Source organism: Oncorhynchus keta, chromosome 10 (genome assembly GCF_023373465.1).
Source record: "Oncorhynchus keta strain PuntledgeMale-10-30-2019 chromosome 10, Oket_V2, whole genome shotgun sequence".
In the NCBI taxonomy this organism is placed as follows: Eukaryota; Metazoa; Chordata; class Actinopteri; order Salmoniformes; family Salmonidae; genus Oncorhynchus; species Oncorhynchus keta.
Window position 1 is genome coordinate 2,201,562 of NC_068430.1, and position 16,424 is coordinate 2,217,985.

Here is a 16,424-nt window from a genome sequence, read left to right on the forward strand (position 1 = left end):
GCAGTAGTGCTGATCTAGGATCAGGTCCCACCCCATCTAATTCATTATAATCTATAGCACCAGTAGCAGTAGTGCTGATCTAGGATCAGGTCCCACCCCATCTAATTCATTATAATCTATAGGACCAGTAGCAGTAGTGCTGACCTAGGATCAGGTCCCACCCCATCTAATTCATTATAATCTATAGCACCAGTAGCAGTAGTGCTGATCTAGGATCAGGTCCCACCACATCTAATTCATTATAATCTATAGGACCAGTAGTGCTGATCTAGGATCAGGTCCCACCCCATCTAATTCATTATATATATAGGACCAGTAGTGCTGATCTAGGATCAGGTCCCACCCCATCTAATTCATTATGAACTAAAAGGCAAAACTGGTCCGAGATCAGCACTCCTACTCCAATAGTCTTTGTGAATAGCCTTCCATAGACTCCAATCTCTCCACACAGAACAACTAGCAAGTTGCAACTAGCAAGAGAACACTGCACACTGCCTACAAAATGAGGTGGAAACTGAGCTGTATTTCCTAATCTCCTGCCTAATGTATGGCCCTATTAGACAGACATATTTCCTTCAGATTACACAAGATATCTAAAATTGTGAATTCTTTGTGTAATAATTATAGTTTGATAAACTCCCATAGCTATTGGGTGAAATACCACAGTGTGACATCACAGAAGCAAGATGTGTGACCTGTTCCCACAACTAAAAGCACAACCCATATTTATGTTTATTTATTTTCCCTTTTCTACTTTAACATCGTTACAATAATGTACATATACAACATTTGAAATGTCTTTATTTTTTTGGAACTTTTGTGAGTGTAATGTTTACTGTTAAGCCAATATTTACTGTATTATCTAGTTCACTTGCTTTGGCAATGTTAAACTATGTTTCCCATGCCAATAAAGCCCTGAAAATGTCAATGAAAACACAGACCAACTCCCCTACAGAGGTTAATCAAATTAAATCGAAAAGAGACAACTCTTCTCTCAGCAGCTAAATTATAACACTTTTGAAAAGAAAGAACAGGATATTTTCCCTGCTGGGATTGTTGAGCTACTGCCCATCTCTACTCCTCACTCAGTCTAGCCAGACTGCCCGTCTCTACTCCTCACTCAGTCTAGCCAGACTGCCCGTCTCTACTCCTCACTCAGTCTAGCCAGACTGCCCGCCTCTACTCCTCACTCAGTCTAGCCAGACCGCCCATCTCTACTCCTCACTCAGTCTAGCCAGACCGCCCGCCTCTACTCCTCACTCAGTCTAGCCAGACCACCCGCCTCTACTCCTCACTCAGTCTAGCCAGACCAGCCCGCCTCTACTCCTCACTCAGTCTAGCCAGACCGCCCGCCTCTACTCCTCACTCAGTCTAGCCAGACCGCCCATCTCTACTCCTCACTCAGTCTAGCCAGACCGCCCGCCTCTACTCCTCACTCAGTCTAGCCAGACCGCCCGCCTCTACTCCTCACTCAGTCTAGCCAGACCACCCGCCTCTACTCCTCACTCAGTCTAGCCAGACCGCCCGCCTCTACTCCTCACTCAGTCTAGCCAGACTGCCCGCCTCTACTCCTCACTCAGTCTAGCCAGACCGCCCGCCTCTACTCCTCACTCAGTCTATCCAGACTACATGCCTCTACTCCTCACTCAGTCTATCCAGACTACATGCCTCTACTCCTCACTCAGTCTATCCAGACTACCTGCCCGCTGAGAAGTATTTGCTGCTGCTTAATATGAGAAGGGATTTTCAACCAGACAGAATTAAAGCTTGATTATGTGTTGAGACAGCCATGAGGAGTGACTGTAGGCCCACGGGATAGGGTTGAAGGGAAGGGATAAGGCCAGGGTATGGCAGGATAAGGGTAGGGGAAAGCCCGGGTATGGATAAGGCCAGGGTTGGGCAACTCAGTCTATCCAGACTACATGCCTCTTGGGCCACTCAGTCTAGCCAGACCGCCCGCCTCTACTCCTCACTCAGTCTATCCAGACTACCTGCCCGCTGGAAGTATCATTGCTGCTGCTTAATAAAAGAAGGGATTTTCAACCAGACAGAAAAAGCCCATTATGTTGTGAGACAGATAATCACATGTATGTATTTTCCAAGGGATAGGGTTGAAGGGAAGGGATAAGGCCAGGGTATGGCAGGATAAGGGTAGGGGTAAAGCCAGGGTATGGATAAGGCCAGGGTTGGGCAAAGGTAGGAGAAGTATATGGCTAGGGTTGGGCCAAGGTAGGCTAGGGGTAACGGGTAGGGCCGGGACAATACCATAATTGCGGATTTCATTAGTATCGGGCTTGGAAACCAAAACAGGAAGCGGATTTAACTTCTTTAGGAAAACAGCCCATATGTTGTCAACAAGATAATCACATGTATGTATTTTCCAAGCAAGGGCCAGGGAGTCAGGGCCAGGGAGTCAGGGCCAGGGAGTCAGGGCCAGGGAGTCAGGACCAGGGAGTCAGGACCAGGGAGTCAGGGCCAGGGAGTCAGGGCCAGGGAGTCAGGACCAGGGAGTCAGGCTAACTTACGTTTCGCATCATCCGCATACACTAACGACGCAGCTCTTGACAGAACATCCAAGGGCCTTTCCATTCTTCACAACAACCTGAAGAAGAAAGATCAGATTGATTTAGAATGCAGCAATTTTCTATCTATATTAAGGACCATAAAGAAATCTGACTGCATGCTTATTCAATTTTTGAGCTCTACCCTTAGACTTGGCAGTGACGTAGTGTCCCCCGTAAGTGACAGAACACTGAGCCAATCCCGGCACAACTTGAGAACATTACCAACCCCTAAGCTCTGTATTTTCTACTGGCTGCCCCACCACCACAAAAGGCACTGAGCTCGGCTGAAACACTTGCATTTTGGAGATGCCTTATGTAACGGATGTGAAACGGCTAGCTTAGTTAGCGGTGGTGCTGGTGTAACGGATGTGAAACGGCTAGCTTAGTTAGCGGTGCGCGCTAAATAGCGTTTCAATCGGTTACGTCACTTGCTCTGAGACCTTGAAGTAGTAAATCCCCTTGCTCTGCAAGGGCCGCGGCTCTTGTGGAGCGATGGGTAACGATGCTTCGTGGATGACTGTTGCTGATGTGTGCAGAGGGTCCCTGGTTCGTGCCCGGGTATGGGCGAGGGGACGGTTTAAAAGTATACTGTTACACTTACTCATGAAAGGAAAATAGACCATGTTTGCATGTGGCTTTATTATTAACGCAATTATTATTATTTATTTTTACATTGTTTGCAAACTGATGTGTAACACCTATTAATGCCAAAATAACATGCAAAACAGGCAACACACAAAAAACTAAAAAGGTGAACAAAAGTGGGGCTCTACCTTCCCTGTATGGGGGGGGGGTCACTACTGAGCAGGACTAAAAGGTAAGCGGTTTCAGAATTGACATTTTTTTTTACTAGAATTGACTGATGGTGAGATAATGTTGTTGCTATCGAAACTGAACTCGGACCAGGTCAGAGAACGGAGCTCCTCAACTACCCGGGAAGAAGACCACAGTAGGCGATAAAGGAAGTTCAAGTCTATCATAGGAATGGAGTTATTTCCATGGAACGAATAATGAACACAGGACGGAAGATTTTAGATATTTGTGGCAATACTTTATAGGCAACATAAAGCGTAAGATTTATTTTTGCAGTTTCTTTCACTTATACTTAGTTATACAAACAAGTAATGGTACTGTGTATTCGCCCATATCAGGAAATCATTAGTCACAATTCATTTAACGTCGGAAAACGTTTGTTTTACAACTGAAAGTAGATCGGGGCAACGTAATCCAAATCCCAACAACTGCTACGCAACACAAGAATGCATGCAATGTTGCTACAACGTTTCCCCGTCACACAGAGAGTAGGACCGGAGCCAGTCGCTACAGTGTACATACCACCTTCCTTACTGCGCCACTTTGGAAATATTCGCCAATTATATTCGCGTCGATAAACAATTCTGAAGAACAATCCTGGTGCAATTTCAACCCACGGGAAGCGAAACGACACAACTGAACTGTTTCGTGTCCGATGCCAGTGAGAAACAATGCCTTGGTAATGGTTGAACACACTTGGGAAGTTCGTTGTTATTAAACGGAGGGTGAATAATGATAGAATTGTCTTCCTAGCAGGTGGTGAAAGTGGAGACTTCTCATTGGTCGTGCGCCACGAAATGATATCAGCATAAATGATGAGCGCTACATTGCATCACATCCTCTGCAGGTAGAGTGAAGTCAGAGAAAAGTGGGACGTCATATACAGTTTAATCCTGATGCGTATGTTTATTACGCCGACAGGTGAACACTATTGGGAATTTGAGCGGAAAGGATATGCAACTGAATGTAGACGAAAGTCGAGGAGGAGTGAAGTCAGAGATGGGGCCAACAGCCGAAAGTCGGACACTAATGTCGTTTTTCCGACATGAAAAGGCTCAGATCGGAATTAATGGTTTCAAAAAACAAATAAAACAACACCTCGCGCCTCTCCCCCATGTGACCTACTGGTTGTGTGTATGTACTGACACGTGTAACTGATAGATATACACACATACACAACCTACATGTTACTGTTTTTAAACGTGTGTACATTGTGAAGTATTTACTCTGTAATGTATTTTTTTATGATGTGTCAGACCCCCAGTAAGACAAGCTGTCTCCATTGTCGTCGGCTAACGGGGATCCTAATGAATCTAATCGACCGTTAACATGGTGGTGTTGCCATTGTTTATTAAACAAAAAAAACATGTTATTTTATAACGTCGAAATAAACACATGTCCAACCCTTATATCACACTCACAAACTGAAATATATGTTTGTGTTTACAATCAGTTAGTGAGAGAGAGAGCCTCAAATATCACATTCATTTCTCTATAGCCTGCTACACTGAACAAATGAATACATGCAACATTCAAGTTGAGGAGACTAAATTACTTGGTTTTACCTTAGATTGTAAACTGTCATGGTCAGAACATATATAGAAACAAATATAAACGCAACATGAAACAATGTAATACATTTTACTGACGTACAGTTCATGTAAGGGAATCAGTCAATTAAAATAAATTAATTAGGCCCTAATTTAGGGTTTTCACATTACTGGGAATACAGCTATGCATCTGTTGCTGGATATTGGCGGGAACTGGAATGCGCTGTCTGTTGTACACGTCGATCCAGAGCATCCCGAACATGCTCAATGGGTGACATGTCTGTTGGATATGCAGGCCATGGAAGAACTGGGACATTTTCAGCTTCCAGCAATTGTGTACAGATCCTTGGGTACAGATCCGTGCATTATCATGCTGAAACATGAGGTGATGGTGGGTGGATGAATGGCACGACAATGGGCCTCAGGATCTCATCGCGGTATCTCTGTACATTAAAATTGCCATCGATAAAACGCACATTGTGTTCGTTATTCGTAACTTATGCCTGTCCATACCAATTGCACACTCCCTCAACTTGAGACATCTGTGGCATTGTGTTGTGTGACAAAACTGCACCTGTTAGAGTGACCTATTATCCCCAGCACAAGGTGCACCTGTGTAATGATCATGCTGTTTAATCAGCTTCTTGATATGCCACACCTGTCAGGTGGATGGATTATCTTGGCAAAGGAGAAATGCTCACTAACAGAGATGTAAACAAATTTGTGCACAAAATTAAGATAAATAATATTTTTGTGTGTATGGAACATTTCTGGGATCTTTTATTTCAGTTCATTAAACATTATGACCAACACTTTACATGTTGCATTTATAATTGTTGTTCAGTGTATGTGTGAATCGCGAGCAAAGGTTGTTTCCTGTTTCAGTCACGTCACTGGTCACATTCACGTGAGGGAAACAAAAACACCTTAATGATTGGTTCCACAATTACTGATGGGCATTCCCAGGCTTTTTGTTTGCGTCGGTCATTAAGCTCTGTTCACACAAAGGCTTACAAGTAAAACCCAAAAGGTAGGCTACCATTATGTCAGATCATGGAATGCTATATATATATATATATTTCTGTATGAGGAATTTCACCCTGGGCTTGTTTTCATCATGTCTGAGGCATTTCTAGGTCAGTGAGATGTGTTTCACACATAATTGCCCAGGAGGAAGGCAGGTCTGGGCGTCGCACGCTGAATGATACACCCTATGACAGCTTCCTGTGTATTGATTTAGGGGGTGAGATCTGAAAATAAATAATGTAGTCCTGCTTTCTGGCATTTCTTCAAGACTCTATATTATACTGATCACACTATAACGCTCTATGTTCTACTGATCACACTATAAGGCTATATGTGAGACTGATCACACTATAAGGCTCTATGTTCTACTGATCACACTATAAGGCTCTATGTTATACTGATCACACTATAATGCTCTATGTTCTACTGATCACACTATAAGGCTCTATGTTATACTGATCACACTATAAGGCTCTATGTTCTACTGATCACACTATAAGGCTCTATGTTCTACTGATCACACTATAAGGCTCTACTGATCACACTATAAGGCTCTATGTTCTACTGATCACACTATAAGGCTCTATGTTCTACTGATCACACTATAAGGCTATATGTGAGACTGATCACACTATAAGGCTCTATGTTATACTGATCACACTATAAGGCTCTGTGTTCTACTGATCACACTAAAAGGCGCTATGTTATACTGATCACACTATAAGGCTCTATGTTATACTGATCACACTATAAGGCTCTATGTTCGACTGATCACACTATAAGGCTCTATGTTATACTGATCACACTATAAGGCTCTGTGTTCTACTGATCACACTAAAAGGCGCTATGTTATACTGATCACACTATAAGGCTCTATGTTATACTGATCACACTATAAGGCTCTATGTTCAACTGATCACACTGAAAGGCTCTATGTTATACTGATCACACTATAAGGCTCTATGTTCTACTGATCACACTATAAGGCTCTATGTTCTACTGATCACACTATAAGGCTCTATGTTCTACTGATCACTCTATAAGGCTCTATGTTCTACTGATCACACTATAAGGCTCTATGTTCTACTGATCACACTATAAGGCTCTATGTTCAACTGATCACACTATAAGGCTCTATGTTCTACTGATCACACTATAAGGCTCTATGTTCTACTGATCACACTATAAGGCTCTATGTTCTACTGATCACACTATAAGGCTCTACTGATCACACTATAAGGCTCTATGTTCAACTGATCACACTATAAGGCTCTATGTTCTACTGATCACACTATAAGGCTCTATGTTCTACTGATCACACTATAAGGCTCTATGTTCTACTGATCACACTATAAGGCTCTACTGATCACACTAAAAGGCTCTATGTTCTACTGATCACACGATAAGGCTCTATATTATACTGATCACACTATAATGCTCTATGTTCTACTGATCACACTATAAGGCTCTATGTTATACTGATCACACTATAATGCTCTATGCTCTACTGATCACACTAAAAGGCTCTATGTTATACTGATCACTCTAAAAGGCTCTATGTTATACTGATCACACTATAAGGCTCTATGTTCTACTGATCACACTATAAGGCTCTACTGATCACACTATAAGGCTCTATGTGAGACTGATCACACTATAAGGCTCTATGTTCTACTGATCACACTGTAAGGCTCTATGTTCTACTGATCACACTATAAGGCTCTACTGATCACACTAAAAGGCTCTATGTTATACTGATCACACTAAAAGGCTCTATGTTCTACTGATCACACTATAATGCTCTATGTTATACTGATCACACTATAATGCTCTATGCTCTACTGATCACACTATAAGGCTCTATGTTCTACTGATCACACTATAAGGCTCTATGTTCTACTGATCACACTATAAGGCTCTATGTTCTACTGATCACACTATAAGTCTCTATGTTCTACTGATCACACTGTAAGGCTCTATGTTCTACTGATCACACTATAAGGCTCTATGCTCTACTGATCACACTATAAGGCTCTACTGATCACACTAGTATATTACTATAAGGCTCTATGTTATACTGATCACACTATAAGGCTATATGTGAGACTGATCACACTATAAGGCTCTATGTTCTACTGATCACACTATAAGGCTCTACTGATCACACTAAAAGGCTCTATGTTATACTGATCACACTATAAGGCTCTATGTTCAACTGATCACACTGTAAGGCTCTATGTTCAACTGATCACACTGTAAGGCTCTATATTATACTGATCACACTATAAGGCTCTATGTTCAACTGATCACACTATAAGGCTCTACTGATCACACTAAAAGGCTCTATGTTATACTGATCACACTATAAGGCTCTATGTTCAACTGATCACACTATAAGGCTCTATGTTATACTGATCACACTATAAGGCTCTATGTTCTACTGATCACACTATAAGGCTCTATGTTCTACTGATCACACTATAAGGATCTATGTTCAACTGATCACTCTATAAGGCTCTATGTTCTACTGATCACACTATAAGGCTCTATGTTCTACTGATCACACTATAAGGCTCTATGTTCTACTGATCACACTATAAGGCTCTATGTTCTACTGATCACACTATAAGGCTCTATGTTATACTGATCACACTATAAGGCTCTATGTTATACTGATCACACTATAAGGCTCTACTGATCACACTATAAGGCTCTATGTTCTACTGATCACACTATAAGGCTCTATGTTCTACTGATCACACTATAAGGCTCTATGTTCTACTGATCACACTATAAGGCTCTATGTTCTACTGATCACACTATAAGGCTCTATGTTCTACTGATCACACTATAAGGCTCTATGTTATACTGATCACACTAAAAGGCTCTATGTTCTACTGATCACACGATAATGCTCTATGCTCTACTGATCACACTAAAAGGCTCTATGTTATGACTGATCATGCTCTACTGATCACACTAAAAGGCTCTATGTTATACTGATCACACTATAAGGCTCTATGTTCTACTGATCACACTATAAGGCTCTACTGATCACACTATAAGGCTCTATGTGAGACTGATCACACTATAAGGCTCTATGTTCTACTGATCACACTGTAAGGCTCTATGTTCTACTGATCACACTATAAGGCTCTACTGATCACACTAAAAGGCTCTATGTTATACTGATCACACTAAAAGGCTCTATGTTCTACTGATCACACTATAATGCTCTATGTTATACTGATCACACTATAATGCTCTACTGATCACACTATAAGGCTCTATGTTCTACTGATCACACTATAAGGCTCTATGTTCTACTGATCACACTATAAGGCTCTATGTTCTACTGATCACACTATAAGTCTCTATGTTCTACTGATCACACTGTAAGGCTCTATGTTCTACTGATCACACTATAAGGCTCTATGCTCTACTGATCACACTATAAGGCTCTACTGATCACCCTATTATATTACTATAAGGCTCTATGTTATACTGATCACACTATAAGGCTATATGTGAGACTGATCACACTATAAGGCTCTATGTTCTACTGATCACACTATAAGGCTCTATATTATACTGATCACACTATAAGGCTCTATGTTCAACTGATCACACTATAAGGCTCTATGTTCTACTGATCACACTATAAGGCTCTACTGATCACACTATAAGGCTCTATATTATACTGATCACACTATAAGGCTCTATGTTCTACTGATCACACTATAAGGCTCTATGTTCTACTGATCACACTATAAGGCTCTACTGATCACACTATAAGGCTCTATGTTATACTGATCACACTAAAAGGCTCTATGTTATACTGATCACACTATAAGGCTCTATGTTCAACTGATCACACTATAAGGCTCTATGTTCTACTGATCACACTATAAAGCTCTACTGATCACACTATAAGGCTCTATATTATACTGATCACACTATAAGGCTCTATGTTCTACTGATCACACTATAAGGCTCTACTGATCACACTAAAAGGCTCTATGTTATACTGATCACACTATAAGGCTCTATGTTCAACTGATCACACTGTAAGGCTCTATGTTCAACTGATCACACTGTAAGGCTCTATATTATACTGATCACACTATAAGGCTCTATGTTCAACTGATCACACTATAAGGCTCTACTGATCACACTAAAAGGCTCTATGTTATACTGATCACACTATAAGGCTCTATGTTCAACTGATCACACTATAAGGCTCTATGTTATACTGATCACACTATAAGGCTCTATGTTCTACTGATCACACTATAAGGCTCTACTGATCACACTATAAGGCTCTATATTATACTGATCACACTATAAGGCTCTATGTTCTACTGATCACACTATAAGGCTCTACTGATCACACTATAAGTTATGTTCAACTACTGATCACACTATAAGGCTCTATATTATACTGATCACACTATAAGGCTCTATGTCACACTATAAGGCTCTACTGATCACACTATAAGGCTCTATGTTATACTGATCACACTATAAGGCTCACACTATAAGGCTGATCACACTAAAGGCTCTATGTTATACTGATCACACTATAAGGCTCTATGTTCTACTGATCACACTATAAGGCTCTACTGATCACACTATAAGGCTCTATATTATACTGATCACACTATAAGGCTCTATGTTCTACTGATCACACTATAAGGCTCTACTGATCACACTATAAGGCTCTATATTATACTGATCACACTATAAGGCTCTATGTTCTACTGATCACACAATAAGGCTCTATGTTCTACTGATCACACTATAAGACTCTACTGATCACAATATAAGGTTCTATGTTCTACTGATCACACTATAAGGCTCTATGTTATACTGATCACACGATAAGGCTCTATGTTGTCTTCTTATGGCTGGGGGCAGTATTGAGTAGCTTGGATGAATAAGGTGCCCAGAGTAAACTGCCTGCTCCTCAGTCTCAGTTGCTAATATATGCATATTGTTATTAGTATTGGATAGAAAACACTCGGAAGTTTCTAAAACTGTTTGAATGATGTCTGTCGGTATAACAGAACTCATATGACAGGCAAAAACCTGAGAAGAAAAGTGAGAAATCTGAGGTTGGTCTATTTTCAACCCATTCCCTATTGAATTCACAGTGAGATATGAATGTAGTTGCACTTCCTAGGGCTTCCACTAGATGTCAACCGTCTTTAGTAACTTGAATGAGGCTTCTACTGTGATGTGGGGCTGAATGAGAGCTGAATGAGTCAGGTTACTGGCAGAGAGCCATTTCCTGGTCACGCTCATTCCACATGATATCGACCTGCGTTCCATGGCTTCTCTACACACAAAGGATTTCTCCGGTTGGAACTTTATTGAAGATTTATGATAAAAACATCCTAATGATTGATTCTGTACTTAGTTTGAAATGTTTCTTCGACCTGTAATATAATTTTTAAACGTTTTTGTCCGAAGTAATGCTCAATCTGCACAAGCATTTGGATATGTGTACCTAACGCGCGAACAAAAGTAGCTACTTGGGCATAAATAACGGACATTATCGAACAAACAAGCATTTATTGTGGAACTGCGATTCCTGGGAGTGCATTCTGATGAAGATCATCAAAGGTAAGGGAATATTTATAATGTGATTTCTGGTTTCTGTTGACTCCAACATGGCGGCTAATTTTATTATTTTTCTGAGCGCCGTCTCAGATTATTGCATGGTGTGCTTTTTCCGTAAGGTTTTTTTTAAATCTGACAGAGCGGTTGCATTAAGGAGAGGTATATCTATAATTATATCTATAATTCCGTGTATAACTTGTATTATCATCTACATTTATGATGGGTATTTCTGTTGAATCGATGTGGCTATGCAAAATCACTGGATGTTTCTGGAACTAGTGACCGCAACGAGCCAATGTACACTCAGATTGTTTGATATAAATATGAACTTTATCAAACAAAACATACATGTATTGTGTAGCATGAAGTCCTATGAGTGTCATCTGATGAAGATCAAAAAAGGTTAGTGATTCATTTTATCTCTTTGTGCTTTTTGTGACTCCTCTCTTTCGCTGGGAAAATGGCTGAGTTTTTCTTTGGCTTGGTGGTGACCTAACATAATCGTTTGTGGTAATTTCGCTGTAAAGCCTATTTGAAATCGGACACTGTGGTGGGATTAACAACAAGATTACTTTTAAAACAGTATAAGATACATGTATGTTTGAGAAATTTTAAGTATGAGATGTCTGTTGTTTTGAATTTGGTGCCCTGCACTTTCACTGGCTGTTGTCAAATCATCCCGTTAACGGGATTGCAGCCCTAAGAAGTTTTAACCTGATCACGCTATAAGGCTCTACTGATCTCACTCTACGTTTTTGAGTGTAGATATAAGTGTAGATATGAGTGTCCTTGTTCGATAGAGCCCTTGTACGTCTTTCAGCAATGTTCCTGTTAGCGGATTCATTGCGAAATATACAAGCTGACTTATTTTTTCCCAGTGTCTGAAAGACTACATCTCATGTGAGGCGTTGCTTTGCGCTCCGGGCCACGTCCCTCCAAGGCAACACAATCCTTTAAGCAAAACTGAAAAGAACTAGGTACATGGTGACATTCAACATAGCGAAGAGGATTGTAAACAAAGAGTTTGATTTAGCTAGAAGCTAAAGCTACAGCCGATGCCAGCATCAAGACACCATATGACACATTTATTTTATTTAACAAATAAGTTAAGAACAAATTCTCATTTACAATGACAGCCCTACCCAAATACAGTGTTACAGTGGGGGAAATCAAAACATTTTTCTGTTTGCTAACTTAGGTAAGTATCTAGCTAACTAGCTAGCTAAGTTAGTTGAACAGCTACAGGTAGCCATATCTACGACAGAAAAATAGAAGCGGTTTTACAAATCAGTGATCTTTTGTATCTTGATTGTTAAACCTTTTCTCTTTTTAGTTGTAGATATGGCTACTAAAGTGCAAGCTACAATGTTAGGTTTACCAGCAAACATTAGCACATGCCCGGAGTTGGCTAGCTAGTTAGCCTGCCACCTGCTAACTTGTCATACACCACACCTCGCATTTGTAACTTGTTAGCAAACGTAAACATCAGCAACTGTAAATATACTTTTACTAGCTAGCTATGTAGGGTTGCCATTGGTTATGGTTATGCCCGTGGATGCATTTTAATATCACAAAATTATAGGCATAACGCAAGATAGGATTCAAAATAGATGTAAATAACAACTATTCACTATCCAGCTAGCTCACCAACTTTACTCGCTAACAGTGAGGAGAAAGAATAATAGAACAATTTACTGTTGTAAATCTGTCAAATTTATAAGTTGGTTTTACTATGTAAAAAACTTGCCTAATAAGCAATGATCACACTATAAGGCCTGATAGACATGGCTGTAGTGAGATACTGTCTACCTACCTAAGTATATTTGTATGTTCTGGTCACTGTGCAAAGGTTGAAGGTTATGCCATATTTCTTTCTATTCAACAAGATATTGTTGTAAATGTAATCTCTGTCTCTGTCACAGGAGGTTGGTGGCACCTTAATTGGGGAGGACGGGCTCGTGGTAATGGCCGGAGCGGAATCAGTAGAATGACATCATATACATCAAACATCACATGTCTGATGTCATTCCATTTGCTCCGTACTCGGGATGCAACCGGTCAGATGCAACCTGAACACGTATAGGCTGTGGTGAAAATATATACACACAAAAAAAAAATGCAAGGCGACACAGTACTGTAGGTCGAACAAAGAAGAGAGACAAATCAAATCAAATCAAGAAACCCAGAAACCCAGCCTAAAACCCCAAACAGCAAGCAATGCAGGTGTAGAAGCACGGTGGCTAGGAAAAACTCCCTAGAAAGGCCAAAACCTAGGAAGAAACCTAGAGAGGAACCAGGCTATGTGGGGTGGCCAGTCCTCTTCTGGCTGTGCCGGGTGGAGATTATAACAGAACATGGCCAAGATGTTCAAATGTTCATAAATGACCAGCATGGTCGTATAATAATAAGGCAGAACAGTTGAAACTGGAGTAGCAGCACGGTCAGGTGAACTGGGGACAGAAAGGAGTCATCATGTCAGGTAGTCCTGGGGCATAGTCCTAGGGCTCAGATCCTCCGAGAGAGAGAAAGAAAGAGAGAATTAGAGAGAGCATATGTGGGGTGGCCAGTCCTCTTCTGGCTGTGCTGGGTGGAGATTATAACAGAACATGGCCAAGATGTTAAAATGTTTATAAATGACCAGCATGGTCGAATAATAATAAGGCAGAACAGTTGAAACTGGAGCAGCAGCACGCCCAGGTGGACTGGGGACAGCAAGGAGTCATCATGTCAGGTAGTCCTGGGGCATGGTCCTAGGGCTCAGGTCAGTTGAAACTGGAGCAGCAGCACGGCCAGGTGGACTGGGGACAGCAAGGAGTCATCATGTCAGGTAGTCCTGGGGCATGGTCCTAGGGCTCAGGTCCTCTGAGAGAGAGAAAGAAAGAGAGAAGGAGAGAATTAGAGAACGCACACTTAGATTCACACAGGACACCGAATAGGACAGGAGAAGTACTCCAGATATAACAAACTGACCCTAGCCCCCCGACACATAAACTACTGCAGCATAAATACTGGAGGCTGAGAAAGGAGGGGTCAGGAGACACTGTGGCCCCATCCGAGGACACCCCCAGACAGGGCCAAACAGGAAGGATATAACCCCACCCACTTTGCCAAAGCACAGCCCCCACACCACAAGCAGACTTTTCTAAGAGAAAGAAGGAGACACAGAGAGAAGTAGCAAGGAGGACTTCAGAAGACCAGGGGAGTCTCTCAAATTGGATTTAATTGGATTTCTTTTAATTGACCTTGAATATGTCAGCCTATTTGTTTAGGCAAAACCTGCGGAGATCAACAATAAAATAGTGGCTACATTTATCCTCAAGCCAACTACTTTGTTCCTCATTGTTAGGCTATTTGATATGTAATTTTTTTTTATTTTTAAAGTTTATAATTAGAAGCTAAATACTGTATATACTATAGAAAGTAGGCTACACTGCTTAGTTAAACAATCCCAAATAAAGCCAGTGTTTTGAGGGTGAACAGACTATTTTTTGGGCATTAATTGACTGGTTTTACACACAACAACTTTCTCTCCCAGCAGGGAGAGAGCGGGAGGATGGCTAATGCCATGCATCTTCAGGACTATACAGGACTGTTATACATTCTAAAAAGTTAATCTTCAGGACTATACAGGACTGTTATACACAGCTACACAACTACTGACCACACAACTACTGATCACAGCTACACAACTACTGACCACAACCACACAACTACTGACCACAACTACAGCCCACAACTACACAACTACACAACTACTGACCACAGCTACACAACTACTGACCACAACTACACAACTACTGACCGCAACTACACAACTACTGACCACAACTACACAACTACAGTCCACAGCCACACAACTACTGACCACAACCAAACAACTACTGACCATAACTACAGCCCACAACGACTGACCATAACTACACAACTACCGACCACAAAATGACTGACCACAACTACACAACTACTGACCACAACTACACAACTACTGACCACAACCATGCAACTACTGACCACAACTACTGACCACAACTACACAACTACTGACTAGAGAATACAGACCATGTCTAATGCATAGTTTGAGTTTTGACAGATTCTGAATCCAGATGTTGTTTTTTTAAACATTAGGATTTCTCCGAATATCACAAGCAGCCATTTCCTATGGCCGGATATGGACTAATTTAATATATATATGACATCCTATATTCTCTCTTCCTGTTGACAAATACTGTCTGTATACATCACATATCTGTGTCTCAAGATAATAAGCTATATTGATTACAGACGATTAAATTGACAAATATTAGATCCATATTTTTATATTATGCACAATTCATTTTTAGGATTCCCTCGGGACATCATACATGGTAAGGCCGGATATTGACTCATTAGGTATCCTGAGATATCATTAGAAGAGATAGAGAAGAGACAGGGAGATCGGGGAGAGAGAAGAGACAGGGAGATCGGGGAGGGAGATTGGGGAGGGAGAAGAGAGAGGGAGATCGGGGAGGGAGAAGAGAGAGGGAGATCGGGGAGGGAGATTGGGGAGGGAGAAGAGAGAGGGAGATCGGGGAGGGAGAAGAGAGAGGGAGATCGGGGAGGGAGATTGGGGAGGGAGAAGAGAGAGGGAGATCGGGGAGGGAGAAGAGAGAGGGAGATCGGGGAGGCAGAAGACAGAGGGAGATCGGGGAGGGAGAAGAGAGAGGGAGATCGGGGAGGGAGAAGAGAGAGGGAGATCCGTGAGGGAGAAGAGAGAGGGAGATCGGGGAGGGATAAGAGAAGGAGATCGGGGAGGGAGAAGAGAGGGAGATCGGGGAGGGAGAAGAGAGGGAGATCGGGGAGGGAGAAGAGA

The 16,424-nt window shown here is 41.5% G+C and overlaps 1 protein-coding gene across 1 annotated transcript in view; it reads right to left on the reverse strand.

Moving 5' to 3' along the window:
* LOC127932015 (transcription cofactor vestigial-like protein 4) overlaps nucleotides 1-5,738 on the reverse strand; it is a 120,206-nt gene extending 114,468 nt beyond the window's left edge. The window contains exons 1-2 of the mRNA XM_052526184.1: nucleotides 3,900-5,738; nucleotides 2,526-2,602 (exon numbers count right to left, since the gene is read on the reverse strand). Coding sequence (XP_052382144.1) covers nucleotides 2,526-2,589 — 64 coding nt within the window. The 5' untranslated portion in view covers nucleotides 2,590-2,602; nucleotides 3,900-5,738. The remainder of the gene's footprint in view (nucleotides 1-2,525; nucleotides 2,603-3,899) is intronic.
* Between the last annotated feature and the right edge of the window lie 10,686 nt (nucleotides 5,739-16,424).